The sequence below is a fragment of the Oryctolagus cuniculus genome, chromosome 13 (assembly GCF_051225735.1).
Source record: "Oryctolagus cuniculus isolate XC-2025 breed Fujian yellow rabbit chromosome 13, ASM5122573v1, whole genome shotgun sequence".
NCBI classification, from domain to species: Eukaryota; Metazoa; Chordata; class Mammalia; order Lagomorpha; family Leporidae; genus Oryctolagus; species Oryctolagus cuniculus.
In genome coordinates, this window is record NC_142879.1 from 21,636,171 (window position 1) to 21,656,752 (window position 20,582).

Here is a 20,582-nt window from a genome sequence, read left to right on the forward strand (position 1 = left end):
AGCTGGATCAGAAGTGGAGCAGCCGGGACACAAACCAGTGCCCATATGAGATGCCGACATTGCAGGTGGCAGCTTTAGCTGCTATGCCACAGCACTAGCCCCAGTGCCACCCTTTTAGAAGGGAATTTGGTAGTATCTAACAAAACTGCATATTCACTTATCTTCAGAACCAGCAGTCTTTCTAGGAATTTGCCATGAAGATGTACTTTCAACATATGTACAAGTTTATTTTTTGTGGCATGATTTGTAACTGGAAAATACTGAAAACAACCCAGATGTCCATATGTAGAAGAGTGGTTGAAAAAACTATGGTATATCCATTCAGTGGACTACTATGCCACTGTGACGGAAGAGTGAGGATGATCTCCATGGACTGAAATAGACAGTGCCCCAGGGTATATTGTTAAGTGAAAAAACAAAATGCCAGGAATATCTGTAGTGTGCTACAAAAGAAGAGGATATAAAGATAGACATTATTTCCCTCATTTCTTCAGAAAGAAATGTAGGAAGAACAAATCTAGAAACCAATGCAAGATTAGTTGTATACAGGGATGGTGAGACAGAGATGAGAACAGTGGGGCTTGGGGAAGGAATGACTTTTTTTGAGCGTACGTCTTTGTGTTGTTTTGACTTTTTGAACTATATTAGTGTTTTCTAAATTGAAATGGAAAATAAATAACTAAATCCAAGATGTGGGTTAAACCCAAAATGGAATGGACAAGTAACAAATAAACCTAACTGTATCACAAAAGAACACAGCCGCACTGTAGGGGAGGGGTGGGGAACCTTTTATCTGCCAGGGGCCATTTGGGCATTTATAACATCATTCACAGGCCATACAAGATGATCAGCTTAAAAATTAGCCTGCTATAGATTTATTGAATTTTGAATCCCGCCTGCTATTGCCTTGGCAGGGCCAGACCCAGAGATTTCTCAGACCCTGTATGGCCCACTGACCAGTATTCTGTACCCCTGCCATAGGCGAATGAGAAAGAAAACAACCAACCTAAGAACCCTTGGAAAGATGTTCTAACTATATACTAGAAACCTAAAGGTGAAAAATATTGTAAAAAAAATATTGTATAGATTATGTCATAGTAATTTTAAATTCGTATTTACTTGAGAGACACAGAGTGGCTTCCATCTGTTTTCTGGTTCACTCCCCTGAATGTCTGCAATGGCCTGATGGCCAACGCTGGGAGCTGAGAACTCAATTCAGGCCTCCCTTGTGGGTAGCAGGGACCCAATTACTTGGGTTGTTAATGCTGCCTCCCAGGGTCTGCACTAGTAGGAAGCTGGGGTCAGGAGCTGGATCTTGGAACTGAACTCTGATATTGCTGCATGAGATGCAGGCATCATAACCTGAGCTCTAGCTGCTAGACTAAATGCCCACCCTGGTAGTGAATATCTTTTTTTATTACAGCAGTATGGGTTAGCAATTCTGAAACTATTTATATGGTATTCTAGAATTGAGCAAAAAGTACATTATTGATTGGGGAAAAAAGCAGGATAAAGTAGCTGCTCAAAAGACATTTGTTCAGTCAAATTCTATTTTTTCCAAATAGAGGCTCATAGTATTCATGAAATCCCAAAAAAAACTATGGTTAAAATTTTGTGTATACAGTTAGTGGGGATAGGGCTCATAACTTTGCTCATTCTCAGAAGGGTCAGTGGCTACCGTGTGCTGGGAGTTCTCACATCCTCACTGTCCTCATATCCCTCAGGAGGTAGATATTACAATCCCAGTTATAGAGACGGAAAAGCTGCGGTTCCCCTGTAAATGGTGGTCAGGATGATCCAGGAAGACCACAGGGGGAGAAGGGATGTGAGGAACTACTGAAATTGAATCATGTTGGGGAAGAAACAAGCCCTGTTTTCTTGAGGAAGGAAGTAAAGCCATGTGTGCGTGGTGGGGTGGTCGTAGCAATTTCAGAAATGTCAAGGGGAGCTCTTAGTAACAGCTGGATCTAGCACAAAATGGAAAGTCTTGTGCCATTTCCAAATATATTATCCAAGTCTGGTGGCTTGCATATATTTGTGTTTTATATATATATATATATATATATATATATATATATATATATATACACAAAATAGGTGCCACTGGAAACCATTATACTTAGTGAAATAAGCCAGTCTCAGAAAGACAAATACCATATGTTTTCCCCAAACTGTGGTAACTAATAGAGTACCTAAAAGGTATCTATATGAATGAAATTGACATTTTGAGACTTGATGTTTGTTTACAGCCCTTGTCCTGACTGTTGAAGAACAGCGGTTTTTTTTTTTTTTTCCTTCATACAGCTTTACTTAGCTGAAGGGTTAACCTTATGAGTATAAATAAACTGAAAATAGATCTTTGTAGAAAATTAAAAATGAGAAAAGGAGAGGGAGGAGGAAGAAGGGTGGGCGTGTAGGCGGGAGGAAGGGTAGGATGGGAAGTATCACTGTGTTCCTAAATCTGTATATAGGAAATACATGGAATTTGTATACCTTAAATAAAATTTTTTAAAAATGTTAGTGTACATTAAAAAAGAATTTAAAAGATCATGGATGTTTGTCAGTTTGATTATACAAGGATTTGCCTGCATTATAATAGAAAGCAACTGATTTTCCCTTTTACTTTCTGGAAACTAGCCCATTATTAATGCTCTTAGTTTCTGAATCATCAGAGTAGGTGCTATAAAGATTCTGTCCGTCGAGCAAGAGCACCCAGGGTTTGTCCCATAGCCTAGGTTCTTGAGGTGAAACAAGCCAGCAGGAGAGCTCCCCAGCCTGCTGCCTGATGGCCAGGAACTCTCCAGTCTCCTGTTCTCCATGGGCCAAGTCTGCTTCTCCATGGAGGTCGAATGAGATGCGCCTCCTCAGGAGACGTTGTGCAGTGACCACCAGCTGGAACACACTGAATAGCCTGGTCTCGGAGGTGACGTTCCTTATATGCATTTCTCACAAGTCACTGCAATGTGGCTGTTTCCACAGGGCACTTGCTGTTTGCATTCTGTGTTTGGACAGCGTTATCTGGCCCTCACTGAACAACACTATCTGGCTCTTACATCCCGTTGGTAACTAATATAGTCCTATTACACTGGTCCTAATGGGATTTTAACATTGCCCGCCATCCTGTGAGGAATATTTTGGAGATTCCCTTAGAAGAGCAGACAGAATAAGTGCTGGTACAGGCCAGGTAGTCATATTCCTTCTGCTTACTTCACAGTGCTGTTTCAAGCAGATCCAGAATTTCAGTCCTGGCCTGTGTCTGGTAAATAGCCTCCAGCTGCCCCCACACTGAGAGATCAACCCTGTGGGTAAAGTGGAGCGTACTACAATAGATTTGAGATTTCTCTGACCTGGCAAGATTTTGGAACAATTTTACCGTAATGGAGGGATTTTGACAAAATGCCCAAGACTGAGACTCGGCTCCTGGGAAAGACTAGGCTCCTGCGTGTGTCCTGATGCAATCGGAGATGCTAGTTCCCTCCAGCCCCTGGGCCTGGCGCTATGGCGGGGCTTTCTGGATTTCTCACTGACTACAGGGCATGCATGGTGCTTGTTCCCCATGTCTGTATTCAGACTGACCAGTGTGGCTTCTGCCTTCTCTGCACTGCATCTCATAGGCCTCGCAAGCGTGGCGTTGAGGACTGGGTACACAGCTACAGCCACAGGCCTAGGTTTGAGTCCTAGCCCTGGTTCCTGTTTCCTGGTCATCACTTAGCCTCTCGTCCAGGACATGGGATTGTTGCTCACCTCTGCTTGTTATTGGGTGGTCAGTTCTTATGAGAACCAAGTGACTTATTTATATAAAACCATCTATTGGCTCCCCTCACTATATAAGCATTACTTTTCCATGATTATTTCTATTCTAACAAAACCCAAGAAAACAAGGTTTTTGTGCACATTATTCATGACGTCTGTCTTTAGGATAAAGCTGCAGTAAGGGCCCATCGCCTAGCACAGTGTGGCAGTGCTGTCTGTGAAACGATCACTAATGTTTCCATGTCCTTTTTTCATGGTTACTGGAAGCATTGACGCCTAGAACACACACTGTTAGAACAGCTAAACCGATAATTATAATCTCAGACCTTAAGAAACTCCTCTGGTAGGACCTGATGTCGTGCCTGCCATCGCCCATTTCTTGTCTTGACACCGGGTGACATGAAAACACCTATGGGTGCTTCGTACTCCCACTTTATCGGAGGGAACCGAGAGGCACCGGCAAGGGGAGGAAACCTGCCTCGTCATAGGCCTCGGGGTCGGAAGCGGAGCCGGCTGTCTCGACTCAGTGCTTTCTTGAGGTTAATGCCTCGAGATGCCCCAGTGACTTTTCCACATCCTTGCACATGCTTTCTGCTTTAGCCTGAAGAGGAGGCTGTGCTTAAATGCGCACTGGCTGTGGGGGAGGTAGGCATTCAGCTAAACTTGGCACTGTGCTGGTGGATTTGCTGCTGCTTCTCCTTGATCTCTTTTCCCTGTGTGTGTCTAGGATTACAGCATGAAGGAATTTTCCGGGTGTCGGGATCCCAGGTGGAAGTGAATGACATCAAAAATGCTTTTGAGAGAGGTGAGGAAACAGCCTTGGAGATGAGACCAAATGTTTACCAGCCCCGAGGAGTATCATTCTACCCTTTCTGCCCTGAGAGGTCCCCAGAGCTTGGCAAGCCAGCTGGGTGACTGCTGTCTCGTGCCCCTCCCCCTTGGATATGCAGAGATGCCCAGGCACATCCCAGCCCCCTCCCCTTCCCTCTCGGCCCCACCCACTCTGCCTCGCTCCTTTCGAGTGACCTGCCAAAACCCAAGAAGTTAACTATGATATCTGGGCGGTTTACAGCTTCACCCGGAACTCTGGGTGGCAGTTAATATCAAGGCTAATGCGCCTCTTCATTGTAGCCCATTTATTATCTTGTGGGCTATTAAGGTAATGGGCAAGCTTTGGCAATTTCCGTCACTGTAATGGATATATATAGTTTCAATTTGAGGTTGGGCCTATCATTAAATCTAATTACATCTGATATGAAATTTTCCATGGGGAGCTTCGGCATGATTGTTCTCCTGTAAGTAGGTGTCTTTTGTGGCGGCCCAGGAAGAGCGAGAGCTAGTCAGAGGAGCTGGCCTCCTTGGCCTCATTTTTCTCCCCCAGGGACTCAGTCTCAGCCTGGTTTCATGGTTCTTATAAGAGAGGCAGCACTATGTCTCCACCCTAGCCCATGGGAATGATGGCCCGAGCAGTCTACTTTATGTATTCCCTGGTGTAGTCTACTCATGGCCACCATGCTGGGCAGAAGGCCGACGGACTGGAATGACGTCAAAAATAACTCACCCCTTCCCTGCCAGTACTGCTCATCTTGTGCTTTTGCCTCTAACTCTCCTTCCCTTTTTGGGGGGGTTGCTTATCCTCAGGAGAGGACCCCCTGGCTGGCGACCAGAATGACCATGACATGGACTCCATCGCAGGTGTCCTGAAGCTTTACTTCCGGGGGCTGGAACACCCTCTCTTCCCTAAGGACATCTTCCACGACCTGATGGCCTGCGTCAGTAAGTACCACCCTGACCTCACGGTATTCTGGGCCAGAGTGCCTGCTAGCAAGAGATCACAACTTCCATGGGTCTCCGTTTTCTCACAAGCCTTCCCCAGTGTAGTTTCTTATCTTCGTCCTCACGGCTTCAGCCCCTGGTGGGGAAGCAGGAAGAATGACTTTTCAGTGTATCCCCAAGTAATGAAACCTGGCTTTTTCCTTCCTTTTTAAAAAATAACTAATTGATTTGAAAGACAGAAAGAGAAATAGAAACAAACAAGCAGACACAGAGGGATCCTCCACCTGCTGTTCACTCCTCAAATGCCCACAATAGCCAGGGCTGGACCACGCCAAAACTGGGAGCCCCAAATTCAGTCCGAGTTTCCCACGTGGATGGCAGAGACCCAGCCACTTGAGCTGTCACCTGCTACCTCCCAGAGTATACACTCGTAGAGAGCTAGAATCAGAAGTGGAAGCACCAGGACTTAAACCAGGAGCTCCAATGTGGGATGCGAGCCTGCCCTAAATGCCCATCCTGACATCTTCCTCCTGATTCTCCTCAATGTAAAATCCTTTACTTCTCTGGGCTTTCTCTTCCTTTTGTAAAATACCTTTACATTCACCTTTAAAACCTAGTCCTGGCTGGCATTGTGGTGTAGCTAGTAAAGCTGCCACCTGGGATGCTGGCATTCCACAGTGGTCGCCAGCGCATGTTCCAGCTGCTCTACTTCCTATGCAGCTTCCTGGTAATACACCTGGGAAAGCAGGGGGAGATAGCCCCCTGCCACTCAAGTTGAAGTCCCAGACGAAGCTCCTGGCTCCTGATTTCAGCTTGGACCAGCCCTGGCCATTGTGGCCATCTGGGAAATGAATCAACAGCAGATCTCTCTGTCCCTCTCTTTGTGTAACTCTGACTTTCAAATAAATAAATAAGGGGCTGGTGTTGTGGCGTAGTGGGTAAAGCCGCCACCTGCAGTACCAGCATCCCATGTGGGCACCAGTTTGAGTCTCAGCTGCTTTACTTCCGATCCAGCTCTCTGCTATGGGAACACAGTAGAAGATGGCCCAGGTACTTTGGTTCCTGCACCCAAGTGGGAGACCAAGAAGAAGCTCCTGGCCCCTGGCTTCTGGCTTCAGATCAGTGCAGCTTCTGTCATTGTGGCCAACTGGGGAGTGAACCAGAGGATGGAAGACCTCTCTCTCTCTCTCTCTCTGTGTAACTCTTTCAAATAAATAAATGTCTATTTAAAAAAATAATAAATAAATATATCATTTTCAATATATGTTACAAGAGGAAAAAGAATAAGTGTTGCAAATATTTCTTTTTTAAACAAAATTATATTTAGCTCCTTTTTTATTTTAAAGATTTATTTATTTGAAAGGCAGAGTGGCCTGCGCCACGGCTCACTAGGCTAATCCTCCTCCTTGTGGCACCGGCACACCGGGTTCTAGTCCCGGTCGGGGTGCCAGATTCTGTCCCGGTTGCCCCTCTTCCAGGCCAGCTCTCTGCTGTGGCCAGGGAGTACAGTGGAAGATGGCCCAAGTGCTTGGGCCCTGAACCCCATGGGAGACCAGGATAAGTATCTGGCTCCTGCCATCGGATCAGCGCAGTGCGCCGGCCACAGCACGCTGGCCGCGGCGGCCACTGGAGGGTGAACCAACGGCAAAGGAAGACCTTTCTCTCTGTCTCTCTCTCTCACTGTCCACTCTGCCTGTCAAAAAAAAAAAAAAAAGGCAGAGTTACAGAGAGGCAGAGGTAGAAACAAAGAGAGAGGTCCTCCATCCACTGGTTCACTCCCCAAATGGCCACAATGGCTAGAATTGGGCCAATCTGAAACCAGGAGCTTCTTCCAGGTTCCCACATGGTTGCAGAGGCCCAAGGACTTGGGCCATCTTCCACTGCTTTCTCGGGCCATAGCAGAGAGCTGGATCAGAATTGGAGCAGCAAGGACTTGAACTGGTGCCCATATGGGATACTGACACTGCAGGCAGCAGCTTTACCTGCTATGCCACAGCGCTGGCCCCACAGATATTTATTGCTTTAAACATGGCATGGGGAGAGGTTTTTAGCCTAGCAGTTAAAGCACCTGCATCTCATATTGGAGTGCCTGGGTTTAATACTCACCTCTGGCTCTTGATTCCGGCTTCCTGCTAATACGGACTCTAAGAGGCAACTGTGATGCCAAGTTCCTGCTACCCACATGAGAGACCTGGGAGACCTGGGTTAAAGTCTGGGCTCCTCACTTTAGCTGCAGCCCAGCCTCAGCCATCACAGACATTTGGGAAATTAACCAGCAGATAGGATCTCTCCCTCTCCCTCTCCCTCTCCCTCTCCCTCTCCCTCTCCCTCTCCCTCTCCCTCTCCCTCTCCCTCTCCCTCTCCCTCTCCCTCTCCCTCCCCCTCCCCCTCCCCCTCCCCCTCCCCCTCCCCCTCCCCCTCCCCCTCCCCCTCCCCCTCCCTCCCTCTCTCTCTTTCTCCCTCTCTGTCTCTCTTTGTTTCTCTGTCCCTCTGTTTCTCTGTCCTTCTGTCTCTTGAATAAATATATATATTTTAAAATCAAAAGAACATGACATAGCATACAGTCTAGATGTATTAATATGTGTTCTTCTAGGAATAGAATCCTTCTATGCATTTAAAAGTAGTAATATGCTGTTTTCCCAGAAAGAGAAAGACACTAGACATTTAGTTTAGCTTGTGAAACTGGAACATCCTCTCATTTGTTTTCCCTGGAAAACAATCTGTGTAAAGTTGAGTTAATATCAAATCATCCCGGAAGCAGACCCCATCTGACCGATGGCCCAAAGGCTGAAGGGAGCAGTGCCTTTGAAATGGAGAAAGGATCCTTCCCTCTGGTTGCCCAGGGTCAGCACGTCCCTGAGCGCTCTCCATGTGCCCTGAGCACTCTCCATGTGCCTGAGCACGTGGTGCTCCCTGTTATTCTGAGAGAGAAATCCCTGGAGCATTCAGGAAGCTAGCTCTCTTGTTTTTGGTCCACTCCTGATTGTAGGAATCTAGTAGAAATGAGTTATATGCACACTTAAGTAGGAGGGGACTTCGAAAAGCTCATGGAAAATGGAATTAAAAGATATTTATTTTGATACAAGAAAAAATGGGAAGTCTTCTCATAGTGTACCTTTCCATAAACTTTTTGAAGATCGCTCTTACATGCACCTCTTTTTTTTTTTTTTTTTTTAAGTACTTTATTTATTTGAAAGGCAGAGTTACAGAGAGGCAGAGGCAGAGAAAGAAAAAGAGGTCTCCATCCGCTGGTTCACTCCCCAAATGGCCGCAACGGCCAGACCTGAGCTGATGTGAAGCCAGGAGCCAGAAGCCTCTTCCAGGTCTCCCACGTAGGTACAAGCACCAAAGTACCTGGGCCATCTTCTACTGCCTCCCCAGTCGCACTAGCAGGGAGCTGGATCAGAAGTGGAGCAGCAGGGACTTGAACCAGTGCCATATTGGATGCCAGTGCTGCAGATGGCAGCTTAACCTGCTACGGCACAGCACCGACCCCTTACACGTAACTCTTGGGTCATGTCTTCATGTCTTTCCAGGACTGGGCACAGTGATTATCTTAAGCTGTACTGGGGTTGCCAAGACAGTTTAAAATCCCTTGACTGCCCAGTAAGAAACATACTCTTACTTCTAATTCAGTACTTTGCATTTCTTTTCCGTGTAAGAGCACCCATAGAACATGACACTGCGGAAGTGGGAGGCTGCCCATGATGGAGCCCACAGGCCTCGGGCCTTACCTGTAACTAACCTTTCCACACAGCACAAGAGTCAGGAAGCTTTGGTCTTCCTGGATGCCTCTGTACCCGGTATACCTTCTCCTACCTCTGGCCATAATCTACTCATCTATGTTGCAGATAAGAGAAGAGGAAAATAAGGCAGATTTGTTCAGAGAATGAGGTGACACGTGTGTGGAGTGGGGAGACCTGCACAGTCTCTCTCTCCAGATGCTGGCCCTCCAAGGCTGGGTGTTGAGCAGTCCAGACAGGTTTATGGACAGCTCCTTTTCTGTCATTGTTGACTAAGAGGGTCATGGCCAACCTCTTCTGTGCCCCAGGACTCTGACATCAGTCAGTATCTGGAACTCAGCATGTGCTCCTCATGGCAGCCCACCCCAGGGAGCAACAGGGCTGAAACTGCTATCACTGTGCACCAGTGCTGTGTGTTGGCTCGATCTAGTGCTCTCGTGTTTAGCCTGCTGATAGTCAGGGGCTTCTGGCCATTACTCCCTGAGCTCTCGCTACAGTGAGGGTAACACATGACTTTGTTCTTTCAGCTATGGACAACCTACAGGAGAGAGCTCTGCACATCCGGAAAGTCCTCCTGGTCCTGCCCCAGACCACTCTGATTATCATGAGATACCTCTTTGCCTTCCTCAATCAGTGAGTAACCTTCCCAGTGAACAACTGCATCAGGCTGTGGCTTGGGCTACTTATTGGACGTTTCCAAATGGGCCTACGCCTGTCCTGCCAGCTGTGCATATACTTGCTGAGCACCTATTATGTGCTGGCCACAGGACTAGGCTGGGAGAGTATATCGTTCTAAATATCATTTGGCTCATGTTCCTGGAGACAGGCAGCAGCAGATGTAGCAATAGAATGAGTGCTTAGAAGAAAAAGGAAAGAGTAAAGAAAGGGGTAGAGTGCAAAAATCAGATGGTGAAAGGAGGGAGAGCGTTTCCAAGGTTAGTCAGCAAAGGCTGTGTGAGAAGCAGCAGCCTAAGGCAGTGCAGAAGGGAGTCCTGGGAAGACTCAGCACCCAGGAGTCATGGGAAGAACCGTTCTGGATTTGTGAAATGGTCGGAAGACTTTTAAGGAGCAAACTGCTAAGATCTGAACAATGTGTATCTTTCCAAACCTGCCGACTGCTTTGTGGAACGTTTACCATGGAGGGTGGTGAAGAGAAGCAGGGGACTCTTCTGAGTGTGACCAGAGGTGCTGGGCACCTGGGGGTGGTGAGGGTGTGTCAGGCTGGGAAGTATTTTGAACAAAACATTGACAGGATGTAGAGTGTGAAGAAAGAAATCCTAATTTTTTGCCATGAGCGACAGGAGCATTTGAAGCCATTTATGGACTTGGGGAAGACAAGGTGTGCGGGAAGCATTCAGGACAAGGTGCCTATGTGGGCCCGGTCATTTGAAGCCCCTGTCGGACGTCCAAGTGGAGATGGCAGGCATTTAGATCCAGGAATCTGATGCCCAGGGAAGAAAGCTGGAGTGGAGACACCAGTTAAGAGTTGTGTGTGTGTGTGTTGGCATTTAACAGGTCGAATGAGCGTGACAGGAAGAAAGGCCTGAGGACTAGAGGGGCCCGGGCTTGGGTGGGGCACTTCTTACCCAGGCGTGTGTCCTTGCCCAGGGCAAGCGCTGGGATTCCCATGTGGCTGTAAAGGCAACTGAGCAAGGCCTTGTGCTCTGCCCCTCTTAGTCACCTTTGTCTTCACTTCGCTGTCTCTGTAGCTTCTGCTTTAGCCTACTCTACACCAAAGGTGATGCTGATAAGTGGTCAGTGCAAGAACCAGTCATGACCACAGGTAACACGTGTTTCCTTCAGGTCCACTGTGTCTTGAAAACATCAAAATGACACTAAAATATTGGGGAGGGGCGATCACTTCTTAGAAATCTAGACTTCTAGTTTCTTTTGAAAAATTACTAGATCTCACCATTACTAGACCACCATTCTTTCTCTCTCTCTTTTTTTAAAAGAGTTATTTATTTATTAGAGTTACACGGAGAGAGGAGGGGCAGAGAGAGAGAGTCTTCCATCCATTGGTTCACTCCCCAATTGGCCACAACAGCCGGAGCTGTGCCAATCCGAAGCCAGGAGCCAGGAGCTTCTTCGGGGTCTCCCACGTGGGTGCAGGGGCCCAAGGACTTGGGCCATCTTCTACTGCTTTCCCAGGCCATGGCAGAGAGCTGGATTGGAAGTGGAGCAGCTGGGTCTTGAACCAGCACCCATATGGGATGCCAGCGCTTCAGGCTAGGGCGTTAACCCGCTGTGCCACAGCGCTGGCCCCGAAGATTTATTTATTTATTTGAATGAGTTACACAGAGAGAGAAGAAGAGGCAGAGAAAGAGAGAAAGGTCTTCCATCTGCTGGTTCACTCCCCAGTTGACTGTAACAGCTGGAGCTAGGCTGATCCGAAGCCAGGAGCCAAGAGCTTCTTCCAGGTCTCCCATTTGGGTGCAGGGGCCCAAGCTTTCTACTTGGGCCTACTACTGCTTTCCCTAGACCATAGCAGAGACCTGGATTGGAAGTGGTGCAGCCAGGACGAACCGGCGCCCATATGGGATGCCAGCACTGCAGGTGGCGGCTCTACCCACTACACCACAGTGCCCACCCCCTTTCTCTTTTTAAGACTGATTTTTATTTATTTGAAAGTCAGAGTTACATGCACAGAGAGAGAGAGAGAGAGCGAGAAATCTTCCACCCAATGGTTCATTCCTCAGATGGCCACAATGGGCAGGACTGAACCAGGCTGAAGCCAAGAGCCAGGAGCTTCATCTGGGTATCCCATGTGGATGCAGAGGCCCAAAGACTTGGGCTATCCTCCACTGCTTCCTCAGGCACATTAGTAGGGAACTGGACTGGAAGTGGAGCAGCCAGAACACAATCCATTGCCCATGTGCCATGCCAGTGTTGCGTGCAGCGGCTTTACCTGCTGCACCACAACGCCGGCCCCCAGGCAGCCATTCCTATGTGACAGCAATTCCATATGGAGTAAGGGCTGCCCCAGGATGGGGCAGGCACTTTCCAATTCACCACAGACCTTGACCCTCCCCATTCCTAAGGCTGAATTCAGTTATCCTTTATCATCACTCCTGCTTCATGGCTTTCATAGAGTGGAGATAGGTTTCTCTGGATCCATGAATCTATCAAAAGGGGGAAACAAAAGGTAAATCAAAGAGCTAAGATATTTTAGCACATATTTATTTATGAGAAAGAAGAGGCCAGCGTTGTAGTGTAACAGATGAGGCCACCACATGCTGTGTCAGCATTCCCACATGGGCACCAATTAGAGTCTCAGCTGCTCCACTTCTGATCCAGCTTCTTGCAAATGCAAGAAAATGGCCCAAGTGCTTGGGTCCCTGTACCCACATGGGAGACCTGGAGGAAGCCTCTGGCTCCTGGCTTCAGTCTGGCCCAGCCCTGGCCATTGCGAACATTTTGGGAGTAAACCAGCAGATGGAAAGTATCTCTTTCTCTCTCTCTCTCACTGTGCCTTTGAAATGAATAAAAGAAATCTTTAAAAAAAAAAAAATAAGAAAAGGAAGAGTCTTCCTACGTGTTTGGTCTCTGCTTAAAAGAAATAATTTCACGCCGGCACCATGGCTCACTTGGCTAATCCTCTGCCTGCGGCACCGGCACCCCGGGTTCTAGTCCCAGTTGGGGCGCCAGTTCTGTCCCGATTCCTTCTCTTCCAGTCCAGCTCTCTGCTGTGGCCCGGGAAGGCAGTGGAGGATGGCCCAAGTACTTGGGCCCTGCGCCCGCATGGGAGACCGGGAGGAAGCACCTGGCTCCTGGCTTCAGATCGGTGCAGCGTGCCGGCCGTAGCAGCTATCTGGGGGGTGAACCAGCGGAAGGAAGACCTTTCTCTGTGTCTCTCTCTCTTTCTCTCTCTGTCTAACTCTGCCTGTCAAAAAAAAAAAAAAGAAAGAAAAGAAAAGAAAAAAGAAAAAGAAATAATTTCAGAGGCTAATTCACAAGTCCCAGCTTGCTTACACATCTGTGGTCAGCTTGACCCCGTCGGCATCTGGGCTAGCATCTGCCTCAGAGCTTGCTGGGGCGCCCACTCCCATCATGTAGCCCTGCTGCTGGTTCTGCCGAGCTGTCTGGTCCTGGTTCCACTGTGTCTGCTGCATTGGTTGGCCAGGCAGCGACTCAGCACCACAACTACCTTTAGGTTACAGACCCCTAATGACTCACAACAGGGTGCTCACATACAGCCTGGAAACAGCGAATGGCTGTCACATTAGTCATTGTCTCCCACCATAGACCAGCACCTGCCTGCGACTTGAACCTAGTCTGTCTTCCAGAAGCTTGACAGTGGTGGGCAGACAGCTGGGAGGTGAGGCCAGAGGGCGCCTGAGGTGACTGTGGGGGGTGACTGCTAAAAAGAGGGGGTCTTGCAGGAAGGGAGAAGCACTAAAGGAAATACCACACAGAGCTGGCGATCATGGCCACTGTTAAGGAAAGTGGGAACTGGATTGTGCTGGGTTTTTCTCCTATTAAAAAGATTGATTCGCTCATGAGAAAGTGTCAGATTGAAAATGTGCAGCATCAAAAAATCAGTGTTTCCCAAAATAATAACTAGGATGCAGGACACAGGCGGTAAAGACCATCTCCATGGGAGGTCAGCAGGGGTCGCAGCGCCTGAGGGGACTCTGCCTGCCCCCAGACCTTCCTCTCCTTCATGACTCTGGGTCCTAAGTGTGTGTGTACTTTCTTCCTGGCTATGGTTTGTTCTTGGGTTACTGACATCCTCATGTTCAAGGAACCAAAACCAAAAACTAAAATCTCACTCTTTCAGTGGGTTGGGAATGCAGGTGCAGCTGAGAGGGAGGCCTGTGGCCCAGAGTGTCATGAGGTCGCACTGAAAGTGTTGGAGCGGGGGCTGTGGTCTCATCTGAAGGCTTGACTTGGGGAATATCTGCTTCTAAGCTCACCAAATGCAATCTCTCCATATAGTGAGATTTTATATATACATATATATAAAATATTAATATATAATTCATATAAAATCTAAAATATTTATATTTTTATAAATATGTATTTTGAAATGCAAAGAAACAGAGACAGGGATTTTTTACCTGCTGGTTCACTTGCTAAGCACTCTCAAGAGCTGCCCCTGGGCCGGGCTGAAGCTAGGAACCTCGAACTCCCACGCGGGTGGCAGGGACCTAACTACTTAGGCCATCGCTGCTGCCTCCCAAGATGCGCAGGGACAGAAAGCTGGAGTTGGATGGAAGCAGAGCTGGGGCTGAAATCCAGGCACTCCAGTGTGGGATGTGGGCGACATCTCAACCACTGCACCAAATGCCTGCTCACATACAGTGGAACATTGTTCAGCCATAAAAGGAACAAAGGTCTGACACATACTCCACAAGGATGAACCTTGAAGACATTTTGCTGAGTGATAGAACCCAAATGCAGAGGGCTATATTATATTATTCCATGTATATGAAATGTCCAGAATAGGTAAACACAAACACATAGAGAAAAAGTGAATTCATGGTAGCCATGGGGTGGGCAGGAAGCAGGAATACAAAGTTTCTTTACGGGGTGGCAGAAGTGTGCTGGAATGGAGTGGACCTGGTGGCAACAGCTGGCTAAGCCACAGCTTGGAGCACCTACGTCCCATATTAGAGTGCCTGGGTTCACGTCCCACCTCTGCTTCCAATCCCGCTTCTTGTTAATGTGCACCCTGGGAGGCAGCAGATGATGGCTTGTAGGACTTGGGTCCCTGATACTCATATAGGAGACTGGATGGAGTTCCTGACTCCTGGCTTTGGCCTGACCTAGTCCTGGCTATTGTGGGCATTTAGGAGTAAACCGGAGAATGAAAAATCTCCCTCTCTCTCTCTCTCTGTCTCTGTCTCCCTCCCTCCCTCCCTCTCCCTCCCCCCCCCTCTATATATATCTGTCTCACATTCTCCCTTTCAAGTAGATGAAAATAAATAAATATTTTTTTAAAACCCAACACATAATATCTTACTCAAAGTCTGTTGGTTGTTACCAAGTCAAACCCCTTGGGGCCTGGGAAGTTGAAGGTTTTTCAGTGAAATGTCATGTGTTTAAAACAGCTGATCCAAAGCTTCATGCTGTGTCTGAGGAGTTCAGGTCTTGGTTCTGGGATCTAGAGTCCTCAGCTCATTAGATGAAGCTTGTGGAGGAAGGAGGCAGGTAGATTCCCGTACACTGGCGACTGCCAGATGTCAGCAGCCCTGCCTTCCACTCCCTGACACAACAGGCTCCTGGATCAAGGAGCAGTCAGGATAGTACCATTACAGGAAGTCTTTACTAAACACCACCATGTGCCGGGCACCATGCTGAATACTTTGCACATATTATCTCATTTACTCTTCATGGCAGCCCCATCAGGGAGGTGCATCCTGCCCCCATTTAACAATGAAGAAACTAGGGAACTAGAACTAAGTTAAGGAACGAGTAAGCAATGAAACCAGGACTCAAAACCAACTCTATTTGACTTTGAGATATCTTGTTTTCTCCCTTAATTTAGTCAAAGAAATAAATATACATTACCAAAAAGTTAAGAAACAAACAAAAAAAAAGTTCATGAGGAAAAGCAAATTTTCCACGCCAATCTGGGCGATGACCTTCCTGTGTTCCCAGTCATAATGCCAAGTCCTTTTCAGATGCGCACATGGAGGTGAGTTCAGTCAGTTCAGAGTTCGCTCAGGTTGTGAACTGAAGCCACAGAAATGTAGGAGAATTCTTAGTGGGGATGGCAGGGATATAGGGCAACATCACCCCCCAAAATTTCCTAAGCAGGAAGCCATTGTCAGTCTTCTCCAGCTTAGATATTTCTTCAAAAATAAAAATATAGTGACTGATATCTTAGACTAGGTACAGCCTTCTGGGGCTTTAAATATTATTAACACCAGAACACTCTACATAAAATTGTGTACATTTGTAAGTGCACATATTTGGATTTTTCTGGGCAGAGGATCCTAGGATTTGCCAAGGTCTTGAAAGTGTCTGTGTCCCCCAGTTAGTTAAGCACCATTGCCTCAACCTCTGACCTTGGATGGCCCCTTGTCGATGGAAGAGAAAGAAGGGTCTGGGTCAGAGTTTTGATGAGGATAAGGAAAGGGCCCTCACTTTGTGAGACCACGGTCTGGGGAGATGTGTCCTCCTTCAGCCTGCCGTCATTGTGGCCACTGCGAATCGAGCGGTGCTGGCCGTAGTAAGTGCCTCGGCATTTCTCATCTCTCACAGGGGTTTGATGTGGGACACTCAGAGCTAAAGTTTGTTTCCTTTTGACAACCGGGCTTCCCAGAAACATCTGGTTTTCTTTCATGATACCAAAACATTATCACATCACACTAAAGAAGCAGGGCCTCCCTCCCTGTGCCTCCATGGCACCAGGAACTGGCTTCAGCTTTAGCTTTGTGGCACCTCATGCCCCCGTTGACCTTCTGGAGGTTACCAAGGAAAATAACTTTCCTGTCTCTCTCCGGTTTAAGAAGTGACTTAGAGCCGGTGCCGCCGTAGCTCAATAGGCCAATCCTTCGCCTGCGGTGCCGGCACACAGGGTTCTAGTCCTGGTCGGGGCGCCAGATTCTGTCCCGGTTGCCCCTCTTCCAGGCCAGCTCTCTGCTGTGGCCAGGGAGTGCCATGGAGGATGGCCCATGTCCTTGGTCCTTGCACCCACATGGGAGACCAGGAGAAGCACCTGGCTTCTGGCTTCGGATCAGCGCAGTGCACCTGCTGCGGCGGCCATTGGAGGGTGAACCAACGGAAAAGGAAGACCTTTCTCTCTGTCTCTCTCTCTCTCTCACTGTCCACTCTGCCTGTCCAAAAAAAAAAAAAAAAAAAAAAGTGACTTAGAAGCTTTCCCCAGTCTTTTTAACATCTCTACTCCTTTTTAACTCAGGGTCCAAATGCTTATCAAGCAGTCCACCCACTAAGACTAACCTGGCCTGCATCTCATTCTGAGTCCCAGAGAACAATGATTCTCAGGTCTTTCTTACCGTGACAGTTGCCCACATCCATTGTACCCCTTCTCGTGTCCTGTGGTGATTGTTGAAGGGGAAGGGTGCATTTCAGAATCTCTAGGAGAGAAGGGAACCAACGGGTTAGGGGAACACTGGCTTTGTATCGTGAGTCTGGACGTGGGGTACACTAGAAATAAGCTCTGCTCGGGCCTCTAGTTCAACATCGGAGAGCTTTGGTGTCCTCAGAGGATCTGTCAGGACCAGATTCCTGCTGTTGCCCGTAAGGGAGGCCTAGCTCCTCAGCAGAGCTCACAGCTCTGTGGACTGTGGGAGATTTGCCCAGAGCTGGCCCAACCCTCGATGCTGGGACAGGCAAGGACCAATGGGGACTCCTCATGCGCAATGGCTCATTGAAGGTCTTGAGTCCTTGGCCAAGGTTGGAGGTGTGGCTGGAACAGCTGCTGGCTACAAAGGGGGAGTTCCCAGAATAAATAAATACCCGAAAATGAAGCCAGCCTGCATCCAGAGGAAGCCAGGCCCAAGCTGAACAGCACGCTGACCTTTTCCTGAGCAAACCCTGAATGTGATAATAGAGGATATTATGAACATGCAAAACAATGACATTAGCTGTTCCAGAAGGAAACTCATTGGCTGGATGGATGCAAAGCTAATCAGTTGGCTTTTTTTTTTTTAATGTAGAGACAAATGGAATATCCCTATTAATTTGATTATTTTGCTGTGCAAGAAGGTACACAATGCACTGTGTCTATGTTTTGACCATACTGTTCCCAGGGCAGCCTGAGGGTTCCCGTCGGCCTAGTGGGTTGGGGACAGAGACAGCTCTGCAGAGTGGTGTGTTCTCAAGGCAGGGTGGCTGTGGGGACAAGGTCCAGACGGGGTGAGGACAGAGTGGTTAGTAAGACTCGAACAGGAAGCTAGGAGCTGACCTGCAGGTAGGTGGTTGCACCTTGATTCTCTGGCTCCTGCGTGACTGCCTTGGAGGGATTTTCTCCTCCCCAGCTGATTTTCTCCAGGCCTCTGGTGCCCAGAAAGGCAGGTGGCAATTTGTGGACCTCTTGGCAGTGCCTCCTGTGATTGTGCCTTGGGGCATTCATGCGAGAGCTTTCCAGCTTGCCCCCTTTCCCTTCCCCTCCAGTTTATCACAGTTCAGTGAAGAGAACATGATGGACCCCTACAACCTCGCCATCTGCTTCGGGCCCTCGCTGATGTCAGTGCCGGAGGGCCATGACCAGGTGTCCTGCCAAGCCCACGTGAACGAGCTGATCAAAACCATCATCATCCAGCATGAGAACATCTTCCCAAACCCCAGGGAGCTGGAGGGCCCTGTCTACAGCAGAGGAGGAAGCATGGAGGATTACTGGTAGGGGGGCTCGGGGCTGGAGGAGGGGGGCATCAGCAATGCACCCTGGCACGGGGGCCAGATGGCCCAGCAAACACCGAGGGAAGCACCCAGTCCCCCAGCTCCCCACTTCCAGGCTCTGGAGGTTGCCAGGGTCTGGGGATGGCCTGGCAGTCCTCCCCCCTCAACCGTGGACCTCTCCATGCACCTCCCTTTTCCCTGCGTTCTGAGCACAGAGGGGCCACTCTGCAAGATGACAGCGTCAACAGCGACGGGAGGCCCCAGGGAGGGAGTTTATGAAGCTGTAGGTAGAACTGCTATTCACGAGCCAACAGCGTCTCTCAGGCTTCTACTCTGTGCTATGAGTTGTGAGAAAAACAGTCCCAGGTCCCAGGGAATTCCATTCTTGTTGGGGAGTGCTTAGATGTGAGTCAGAATTTCCTGACTGTGCATTTGGAAGGGGACACTGTAGAATGAGCTCAGCAATTTGTCAAGAGAAAGAGGGGTCCGCTCCATGTTCAGCAGCTTAGGCACCATCCCTCAGGAGCAGGCCTAAAATCTGTGGGGCCAGGGTTTCCATGACAGGCATGGAGACAGAGATCTGGAAGGAATCCCTCAAGTACATCTTTGTTAGATTCCTCTATTGGACAGATAAGGAGTCGTTTCCCAAAATATGGAATCATATATCCATTGGACAGGTTAAGTCACCCCAACCCAGAGAGACCAAGGACAGTGTTTCAGGCCGCCCCAGTGATAGGGGTTCAACCCCACTGTCTTGTCTCTTAGTGCAGAACTCTGTCCATGGCCCTGAACTGCCTGCTGGGATTCCACACTGTGCCATTTGCCCACTAAACACGAAGACAGCTGCCTCTCTGTTTTAATCCCTAATGTCCCTCACCTCCCCTTCCCCCCTCCCCCCCTTCCCCTAAATAATTTTTCAGCCTGAGCTGAAAGCACAAGCCAGCCCAAATCGGATTCCATCTGAATTCAACATCTGGAACCAATTTGGCCAGCCCCATTGCTATCGACTGAGGTAGGGGAGGCCAGAGGAGGTTATTTACTTAATGAGAAGCTAGCTGGTCCCCACTTCCCCCTGACACCCACAGAAGAGCCTCCTGCCCAACGAGCGACAAGAGTAGTAGCATTTGTGCTTCTGAACATCATTATACCAGGGACACGCTGGGCCTCACTCCTCTCTGCTGAGCTGAGAGCCCCAAATCTGGGTCTGAGTTGCAGGAACCTAAGCTGGCCAGCTTGGAGAGAAAGCTTTTGTCACTGACAGATGGTTTGTGGAAACCAGGGAGGTTGGTCCTGGCTGGTGAGTTCCAGGGAGCTGTCCTGTCCACATGACTGCGGGAGTTGGTTTCCCCCTTGTATGAGGGCTGAAAGGCTGTAGTGTTCCCATAGTGCTCCTGGTTCTTGCTCTGCCTCCCTTCTAAAGTCAGGCAGCATGGCCTGTCCTCACTTCTCAAAAATCAAACCATTGCAGGCTCTGAACCAATGCTCAGATACACAGCCCCCCGCCCCATTCCAGGGGAGCAGGCAGAACCCTGCGGGGTGTGGCTCACAGGGCCTGGTCAGGCCGGCACCTTTCTCCAGCTTTCTCCAAGGTGTTCTCCCCAGCCGCCTCCATGTGTTGTGCAGCAGACACTAGCAGCAGCTTGTGGAAAACCACAAGCTTAGTCAGGGAACATTACTGCTTCAGCCTGGGTGGGAGGGCCCCGGACCTCAGGCCACAAGCACCTAAGCAGATGGAGTTTGCTTGGTGCAACCTTGGGTTGAGAGGGACTTTCCGGCCCCTGGATTGACACCCACGCAGAAGCTCCTGGCCTCTCTCCTCTCCTCTCTTTCGGAAGAGGGAGAAGTGCTAGTGATCTACAGCGATGACGGCGGTGAGCCCTGGAGCCCTGGGGAGTGGCCAGGGAGGCCCAGCCCGGGGCTGCCGGGGGAAGAGAGGCAAACCCGTTTCACTACTCTCTCACCAGCCCTAAATCAGAACCCTGTTTTCTAGGGCTGCCTGTG

At 48.8% G+C, this 20,582-nt stretch overlaps 1 protein-coding gene across 15 annotated transcripts in view; it reads left to right on the forward strand.

The window, feature by feature from the left end:
- The window catches only part of SRGAP2 (SLIT-ROBO Rho GTPase activating protein 2), a 282,651-nt gene that overhangs the window by 246,453 nt on the left and 15,616 nt on the right, over positions 1–20,582 (forward strand). For all 15 annotated transcript variants that reach the window (XM_017347830.3, XM_051821257.2, XM_051821256.2 and 12 more), the window contains 4 exons: positions 4,481–4,558; positions 5,395–5,529; positions 9,800–9,905; positions 18,357–18,581. In XM_017347830.3, the coding sequence (XP_017203319.2) occupies positions 4,481–4,558; positions 5,395–5,529; positions 9,800–9,905; positions 18,357–18,581 (544 nt within the window). The remainder of the gene's footprint in view (positions 1–4,480; positions 4,559–5,394; positions 5,530–9,799; positions 9,906–18,356; positions 18,582–20,582) is intronic.